A 9,715-nucleotide genomic window follows, 5' to 3' on the forward strand; every position below is an offset into this window, starting at 1 on the left:
CACTAGTACGACAGAAGATGACTTCTTCCACAAAAATGGCATTTTCGATGTTGTTTTAAACGGTTGAAGTTTAGTTAGATGTTGATAGCAACTGGTATTCCATTCAAACTGTTACCACGTTCATATTTCTACATTCTGATTTTGTTGAGATATCATAAATATAACATAAAAATCATTAAAAAGACACATGTATATAAAATAGCCTTTAAAAACGACATCCTCTGTGTCTCACAATTTATAGGTTTTACTAAATTTGTTTCCTTTCCATCTTTCCGAATTGACGTGTAAAAATTAATGCGTCATTGATTTTGAAAAGATTCATCAAGTAATTGTTTGTATATACAGGTATTTGCAAATACATCTGAATATACAGACAAATTAAAGGTTCGCTCTAAACCGATTTTTCAGGATTTTTCAAGTAAATGTAATATTTAAAGTTTATTTTAATACTCAATTTCAAAAATCATAATTATAAAAATTTATATAACTAAATTTGGGACCTATTGTTGAGCCTAAGATCAGTTATAAATCCCCTTAGGTCACCAAACTATGACGGGAGTTTCACCTTTCGAAATTTTAGTCATGTGATAATGTATCTCGATCCCTAATCTCACAAACGAAATTCGACCCAATCTCCCATTTGTGAAGTAGAACACGTAGTGGTCTCTTTCTTTCTATATCTAAAAGTTACGGGTTTTTTACCAGACGCTTACCCAGTAAATGCTTACGATAAGAGTCAACAGTCTCACTATACTCACCCAGTAAGATTTTAATCCATTAAAACGACATCGTATGCAATATATTCATCTGGTAAAGCTTATCGGGTAAGATTCATCATTCTCATTTATCATGTAAGACTCTCGGTCCTTGTCATCGCTCTTATCGGATAAGATTCTTGGTACTTATCATATTTATTCGATAAGTTAAGTGAGTAAGTGACCATGTAATAAGAAGTTTAGGCCCGGCCCGGTCCAAGACTGATTTGGGCCATCTTCACCTTATATCAACTTATTTTTTAATAAGAAATTTGACTTTTAATTGCTTTTGTTTCCTTTTTATACGACAAGCTTTGGTCAACACAAAATTGGAAGCTGTTTATTGGGCCGTTGTAGGCCCATTCCCTTTCTATTTTATACGCATCTTATTCCTAACTTTTTTTACTTTATATTATTATATAATGTATTTAAAAAGTAAAAAAATGATTTATTCCTTCATTTGGTCAATATTTATGGTTTTGATTGTGAAGCATCGGATAATTTCTCGCATGTTTATGCGGGTAGTTTCGTAACTTTTACAAATAGACGGAAAACAGATTCATATGTGAACCCGTCTGATTCAGATATGAACAATATGTTCATATGTGAAATCGTTAATTAGTTCACATGTGAACCATTTAACTGATTTAAATATGAACACGTGTTAATTAGTTCATATGTGAATCACACGGGTTCACATATGAACCCGTTTGCCACATATTTGTAAAAGTTACGAACTGCCCCTCTATTTTTCGTATAGCCACAAATTTTAACCAGTCAAAGCCGCGTATTTTTTGACCAGTGAAATCAGATCTTGACCGTATGAAGAACTATGATCAATTCTTTACTTCTCAAATATTTACCACTTTTCCAAATAACCTATGAATAATCTAGTAATAAGATTTCAATTAATAATCAAAAAAGATAAATTAACGAATCAAATGATTTCAAACGTCTAGAATGGATTTTGACAATAAGTGGTAATTCTTTAGAAATACAGATAAAACACATATGAATTGAACTTTTACAGGTATAATTATTATTTTAATACTTAAAAATCAAAATATAAATAATTACAACAGTTTTTCTTTTAAATACAAAATCGTGTATGATACGAGACGTGTAGAAGTAAGAATGGTCAATCATAGTGATGATGACGACAATCATAAAACACGGTTTGTCTTCGTACTGGATTTGATTTTTATTTAATGTTTTATTTTCAGACATTTAAGTTTTCAGGTTACATTTTATTATAATTAATTTTTTTTACAATAAAATCAAAACATGTTTCACAAAACTAAATATTTTTCATAAAAATTAAAATTAAAACCTTAAATAAAAAATAGAATTTAGATATTTTGGCCTTTGAATATATATATATGCGCTTGATTATTTGAGAACTCCAAAATTTGTGAGATTCGTAAAAACTTTTATCTTAAGGTTTGTTCACATGATCTTTTTTTTGTCTAAATATAATATTTAATGTATTGATTAACATATATTTGTTTCACAATATGTTTATTTTATATGATTCAGTTCACAATGTGAAAATTTTTACGTGTATTTTTTATTTCACAAACACGTAAAAAATATCCACATTATAAATCAAGTACATTAACAAACACTTTGTAAAACAAATATATATTAATCAATATTCTAAAATTTAATTTTAAATAAAAAATATATCATATAAAATAACAAATAATACACAAGTACCAAAAAATATATTACAATTTTATAGGTTAAAAAAACCTTATATATATAATTTGTCTGCCAAACAATAATTGGGTGAAATATAGTGAAGCATGCATGGTAAAGCGAAGGGACAAGTGGCGCCGGTAGATTGGAGCCGGATGTTTCGCGCTCTCGCGCCACGGCATGATCTAAGAAGCGCGCTCCAGTGGGACCCACCCAATTTAAGCGAGGCGACCCCACGTGAGTCACGATATTTTTATCGCTCAGCCGCCTAAAATCCTGGTCAACCTTAGTATTTTGACCATTCTTATGCCTTTTGTAAAGGTAAATAAAAACCCATTTTTTTTAAAAAAAATTGAAATTATTATTCTTGAAATTAAACAAGTTAAAAAGTTATTTACTAAACTTGCAATTACTTTATTCCATATTATTACAATAAAGTAAATAATTTTACTTAAATATCAAAATAGAAATCAGATAAAATATTTAAAAAGATAATATAATTTATTTCGATTTTTATTTGTGTACGATTTTTAATAGTCATATTTTCTTAGATTAAACATCGAATCTTATTGTTAATAAATTACTCAAATGTGTACGGAAACTTGCATTAAATTTGGTGTAACTCTGTTTTTTTCAACATTTTTCACAATTATGATTTTGGTTCTTCAATTCCGAGGATTTATGTATTTTAATTTAAAAGTGTTAAATTGTAATAGTTTTTATTTGATAGGATTGGGTTCTGGTGAGAAATGAGTTATGGTGAGAAACGTAAGAAGAAATCACCATCTTTCGAGGTACACCGTGATGTACCAGATCAATTCTCTTCTATAGCGTAATTCATGGGTGGACATGAGATTAAAAATGATCAAAAGTTCAGATATTTTCTTATGTTTCTTACATAACGTTCCTTCTCACACGATTTTTCGCCTCTATATATTTATATAAATTTAATTTATATCAATTTCATGGTTAGTAATTTATATATAATTAAGCGAAAGAATGTCCTCGATGGAGTCTACATTGAAGGGGCCGAAACCCCACCACCTGATAAAAATTTCCCACATCAAAATCTTAGCATTTACTGTATAAAATAATGTTATCCATAAGATTTGTTGTTTACGCCAAATTTTATATCAAATAATGGAGGTAAAGAATTGATGTTACTCATTGGAGATGACCTGACATACCAATCATAACCAAAATACATTTCAATTTCATGCATTGTTATATTAAAACTAAGTACCTGAATGTTTGAGATATCACAACTTATATTAAAATACGTTGTATTTTCATACAATACGCCTTAAAACTAATTTATAAGTTTTATGGGTTAACTTTAAAAAAAAAACTTAAATTCGGTAGGAAAAATATCTAAGGGGCCGGTTTATCCAAATACTTACCCGGTAAGCACTTACAGGTAGGAGTCAACACTATAATCTATTTTACCATATAAGATTGTAGTATATTAAAACGGTATTGTATACAACCCGGATAAGAGTCCTCACCATCACTTACCGGATAAGAGTCCTCACCATCACTTACCGGATAAGACTTTATCACTATTATCACTTTTACCGGGTAAGATTTTCAGCCATTGCCATGTGCATAAGGTGAGGAAAGTTACCCGATCCACACTTACCGGGTAAGTATTTAGTAAACACACCCTAATATAACATGAATCAAAGGAAGCATTGCATTCTTTCTTTTATTAAGACATGAATGTAATGATATTGTCAAATATAAATAATAAACTGGCTGTGATACGTATGTTGGGGGTGTGATACAAAATTTTACTGTAAAACAAAAAAAATTAAGCAGTTTCTTACTAAAAGGTAAAAAAGTCGAAGTTTATGTTTGAACATTGGCCCTACATAATCTGATAGCCTAGCGTGTCTAGAAATCAAGGGTTTTATTTCACAAAAGCTGAGTATATGTGAGTTTCGTTTGATGTACACGAATTCAAACATGAAATTTTAATAAGTTGTATTACGTACAATTTACTTGTAATATTAAATTTTAAGTAATATGCATTAATAAACAGTACTTCATACATTAAAAAAATTTAAAAGTTTTTGTCAGATACTTTATAATATAATATAGATAAAATAAATAAAGCAGATGTGCAAAATTAAAGATTTATCATTTTCAATATAATTTGTTTAATCCAATTTTTTAATATAAAAAAATGCATCTTGTTTTTATTCTTTTTTTTTTATTTTATAAATTATAAATAAAGAGAGGCATACCCTTTTGTCAAGTTCCCTTTCTGCACTCCATCCAGACGTGTGCATTTCCAATTTTTCTTCTCTGTGACCCTCTTCGACTAAATACTCTCTCTCTCTCAAATGACTTCTTCTGCCTCCATTGATGCACCTTCAAACACCTCCAATTCTTTCTCTTTCATGTCTTCTTACTCCGACAAACCTCCGCCCACCCGAACCGGCGGACTTGCTGCTCGAATCGCCGAAAGAATTGGCTCCGGTGTACCCAAATTCAAGTCAATTCCTCCACCTTCACTACCCATCTCACCGCCGGCGGTCTCACCTTCTTCTTACTTCTCTATACCACCAGGTCTAAGCCCAGCTGAGCTTCTCGATTCCCCTGTTCTTCTTTCTTCTTCAAACGTAAGTCTCCATCTTTCCCTAAATCTTCTCAAGATTTTTTTATTGTTGAAAAAACCCACATGGGATTTGCTACAATTTGATAAAAAGTTTGTTTTCCTTTTTGAACTAAACATGGATTTTTGCGTGCCAGGTGTTTGTTGTTTTGTCTGAGGGAAAGATTTGATAAATTTTACTTTTTTTTTGAACAATTATTGCAGATTTTACCATCTCCGACCACTGGTTCTTTCCCATTTCATGCTTTCAATTGGAAGAATCTAAGCAACAACATCCAAAATCAAGAACAGAGCATCAAAAAGGAGCAAAAAAGCTTCTCAGATTTCTCTTTTCAACCACAATCAAATTCAAATCACGCCACTGTAAGCTTTCCTCCTGATTCTTCGTTTATTCTTGTTCTTGTCGGCCAATTTCGAATCAGAATCTGTTCAATTACCATCTAGGGGTGTTAATTCGAACTGGGTTTCTAATTTCTTGTGTTTTTGATTATTCAATTTCAGGAACAACCATGGGATCATCAGAAACCCAGAGATGAAGATGAACAAGCTTTTATCCAATCAGAACACCCACCTCTGATGCAATGCTTCTCTCCTGAAATCTCCACAATTCAAACAGATTCAAATTCAAGTTTTCAATCAGGTTATGCCAACAATTTCAACAATCAATCGACTCAGAAGAAATCAGAAGATGGATATAATTGGAGAAAATATGGGCAAAAACAGGTGAAAGGAAGCGAAAACCCAAGAAGTTATTACAAGTGCACGTATCCAAATTGTTCGATGAAGAAGAAACTGGAGACGAATTCCGATGGTCAGATTACAGAAATTGTTTACAAGGGTAATCATAATCATCCGAAACCTCAATCTACTCGAAGATCATCCTCTTCATCGGCTTCCAATACTTTACAGACTGGTCAAGTTTCCGGTAATCATGAGTTTCAGGATTACCCTGATCAGAGTTATGCTTCTCATGGATCTGGGCAGTTTGATTCTGTAGCAACACCGGAAAATTCTTCACTTTCCGTCGGAGATGATGAATTTGACCGGAGTAGTTGTCAGAGGAGTAGGTCCGGTGGGGATGAGCTTGATGAAGACGAACCTGAAGCCAAAAGATGGTAATTTGTTTTCTTCATATTTTTTAATTTAACTAAATTTTAAGTTTTCTATAATAAAAGAAATAATAAAATTTATTTTGAGACAATTTATAATTGAAAATGGTTCTTGTTATTTTTGACAGCGAACACTTATTTTAAGACAATTTAGAATTGATGGTATTATTAACTCGGAATTAATTATCTGATTAACTTTTTATACTGTTTTTACAGGAGGGCATCAGAAAACGAAGGAATATCGATGATTGGAGGAACTAGGACTGTAAGAGAACCAAGAGTCGTGGTTCAAACCACAAGTGATATCGACATACTTGATGATGGTTATAGATGGAGAAAATACGGTCAAAAAGTAGTGAAAGGAAATCCTAATCCGAGGTAGACCTAAGCAACTTCATCTTCGTTTTATCAAAGTAAACAAGGGATTATCTCTGTTTCTAATTTGAAGTTTTTTTTGCTGTCTATAGGAGTTATTATAAATGCACAAGTCCTGGTTGTTCGGTCAGAAAACACGTAGAGCGAGCATCTCAAGACTTGCGATCAGTGATAACAACCTATGAGGGAAAACACAACCACGACGTCCCAATGGCTCGTGGGTCTGGTCATCGCTTGCCACCCACCACCATGGCAATTAAGCCGACGACAGTCTCCCATTACCAACCCAACAACTCAATGGTCGATCCGATTCGTGGATCCAGGCGTCCTCCGTCATCCGAGGATCAAGCACCATTTACACTCGAGATGTTGCAGAGTCCCGGAAGTTTCAAATTTTCGAGATTTGAAAATGCACTGAGGGCAAATTACGTTGATCAACAACAAGATTCGGAAAGAGCGTTTTCCGGAGCCAAGGACGAACCTCGAGATGACTTTTTCTTGGAGTCGTTGCTATTCTGAAGTTCTTTTCTAAGGAGGGTTGATAATCACACTTAATAATAATACTTAAAGGGGTTAAATAGAATATTTATAAGAATGATTCTTTTGTTGTTTAATACTTCCATTGCCAATTTGTTTGTTGTGTGAATAATTTTTGGTAAAAAATTACAATAGAAGCGTATCGACCTTTTTACCCTAATTGTTTCGAGGCTTCTTCAATGTAAAAGCCTCATGTATTGCATATGATTGGGGGTATTTTGTAATTTTATTACTTTAAATATATAAAATTTTAAATATTTTGGATTTAAGACTCGATATTTAGACAAGTATTTATGTTTTTAATACGAAAAGTTAAATCTTAAAATAAGACTTGAGAAGTAAATAAATTTGATTTAGGGTGGTGATCTGAAAGAAAAAACATAGACGGAGGATTAAAAGTAAAAATAATTAAAAGTATAGGGTCTATGACGTAATTATGACGTACTTTAAACCGGAATACGTCAGCGATGACGACATCATGTTACATTCAAGGTTCCTTCCACACTATTCACAGTTAAATAATGGAGTTTGGTTGGTTGGAAAACATTGACCTCAAATTTTCTTTTGAAAGTTAGAGTAAGTTACAAATTTGATCCCTGTAGTTTGTTGAAAATAACGTTTTTTTAATTTTTGAAGTTTTAAAATTACAAGATGATCATTGTAGTTCGCAAGAACGTTCGGATTTCATTTTTCCTTAAATAGGCATTAAAATTTTCGTCAAACGAGGATATTTTAGTCATTGTATTATTATATTTTTGTTTTTATATAATAAAAAAAGGTAGTGACCAAAATAATAGTACCGATTTTGATCAGATAAAAGACAAAAAAATCGACAAAATAATGAAAAAACATCTCATTTAACATAATATCTTAACAGTCGTTAAAAAAAGGGTGACCATGATGACCATTTTGTAATTTTGAAAATACGGATGAAAAGTGTTCTTTCTAGCAAACCACAAGGACCAAAATTGTAGTTTACTCTATTTTCCAAAATTTCAATTTGGTTTTAAAAATTTATAATTCGGTTTTTGTATATTTATAATATTCATCGTACATATAAGTAAATTAGTTGTTTTTAAACCGATAACTATCACGAGCTATTATTAAATATGATAAAAAATAATTTATATTTTTATGTTATTATAAAAAATATATTATATTTTATAACAAAAATAAACGGTGTAAAAGACGTTTGAATGGGTCAAAGATTTATGGCCGAGATGATGTTGTTAACTTAGTCGACACGATGCTAAAAGTCAACCATGTGATATGGCAAGAAGCTTCCCTTCTTATTTAATAAATTTAATTTATGTAATAAAATATATTAATTTTAACGGTTAAAAGGATAAGAAGGAAAGATGCTACCGCATCTCCAACAACTATGTTATAATTTTTTGAAAAAAAAAATTTATAAAAAAGTTACATGTAACTTTGATAGCTAATTTGGTTTTAGTAATTCTACCATTAATTATATCAGTAAAATATATTTAATAAAAATATTATTTTTCTTTCTTACACATTTACTTTTAATGTCTTCTATTGGTGAGAAATAATTAAATATTATTTTTCTCTCTCCAATGCAGCAAAAATTGTTAAAATTTTATTTTTCTTTGTTTTAGCATAGTTGTTGAAGATGCTCTTATATGGTTTGATTTAGGGGAAAACATGGTAGACTATCATGTTTTTTCGTTTATATCATATACCAACCAATTATAATTGGTATGCAAAATTTTATATCGTGTACCAACCAATTTTATTTGGTATCAACATAATTTAGGTGGTACATGTTGGTACGATTTTGTACCAACATCCCAAAAGTTAAAGTTACACATTTTATATTGATATATTTATTAAGTAGATGTAGTAAAACAATCAAACATTCAAATAACACGATAATATGTATCGTAACATTAATCGATGCACATACAAACATTAATTAAACACATGCTAATAGACATTTCAAAAATAATTTTTAATTAATAAAAAGAACATGTTTTTTCTCAAATAACCTTTAATCTATTAAAAATTAGAATTCAAATGTTAGAAAATATAATTTTAGCATTCTAGAAATAGAAAGTAAGATGATTAATATTTTATAATCAAAATATGATATATTATTGATTAATTATAATTAATAAAGAATTTATAAAATAAGTGGCTATGATGCAGTGATATGACATCCAATATCACATACGAACAAGGTTACATAGTTAGTACTGTACTACTAACCATATGGTACCAATTAAATCGGTACCGTTGGTACATGAATTGTTTGATTTGTATTGGTACAAAATTGACACCCTTAGTTTGATTGGTACAAAATAATCAGACAAAATGAAATAATTTTACATGTTTGGTTGGATTAAAGTTTTGAAACTAAGAGTTTGTTTGTCAGTAGTTTAAAGGGACTTTTAGTTTATTCGATCAGTTATATATGACTCTTTGTTGGTGGCTTAGCATTGTTTGACAACCATAAGCTAACTTATTTTTTGAGTATATGTTTGAATAGACATAAGTTAGTTTATTGAAACACCAATTGAAGTAGTTTTGTGTGCATCAAATTTTTTTAATTATAACCCTAATTAATATTAATTATTAATAAATACTAATTATAATAAATTATT

At 30.5% G+C, this 9,715-nt stretch overlaps 1 protein-coding gene across 1 annotated transcript; it reads left to right on the forward strand.

Moving 5' to 3' along the window:
- The first annotated feature begins 4,742 nt into the window (after positions 1-4,742).
- On the forward strand, positions 4,743-7,245 carry LOC112518101 (probable WRKY transcription factor 26). Its single transcript, XM_025125670.1, has 5 exons — positions 4,743-5,077; positions 5,275-5,433; positions 5,572-6,185; positions 6,396-6,557; positions 6,647-7,245. The coding sequence occupies exons 1-5, from the start codon at positions 4,799-4,801 to the stop codon at positions 7,071-7,073; spliced, it is 1,641 nt and encodes a 546-aa protein (XP_024981438.1). The 5' UTR covers positions 4,743-4,798; the 3' UTR covers positions 7,074-7,245.
- Positions 7,246-9,715: the final 2,470 nt, after the last annotated feature.

The sequence above is a fragment of the Cynara cardunculus genome (assembly GCF_001531365.2).
Source record: "Cynara cardunculus var. scolymus isolate 2C chromosome LG 9, CcrdV1, whole genome shotgun sequence".
In the NCBI taxonomy this organism is placed as follows: domain Eukaryota; kingdom Viridiplantae; phylum Streptophyta; class Magnoliopsida; order Asterales; family Asteraceae; genus Cynara; species Cynara cardunculus.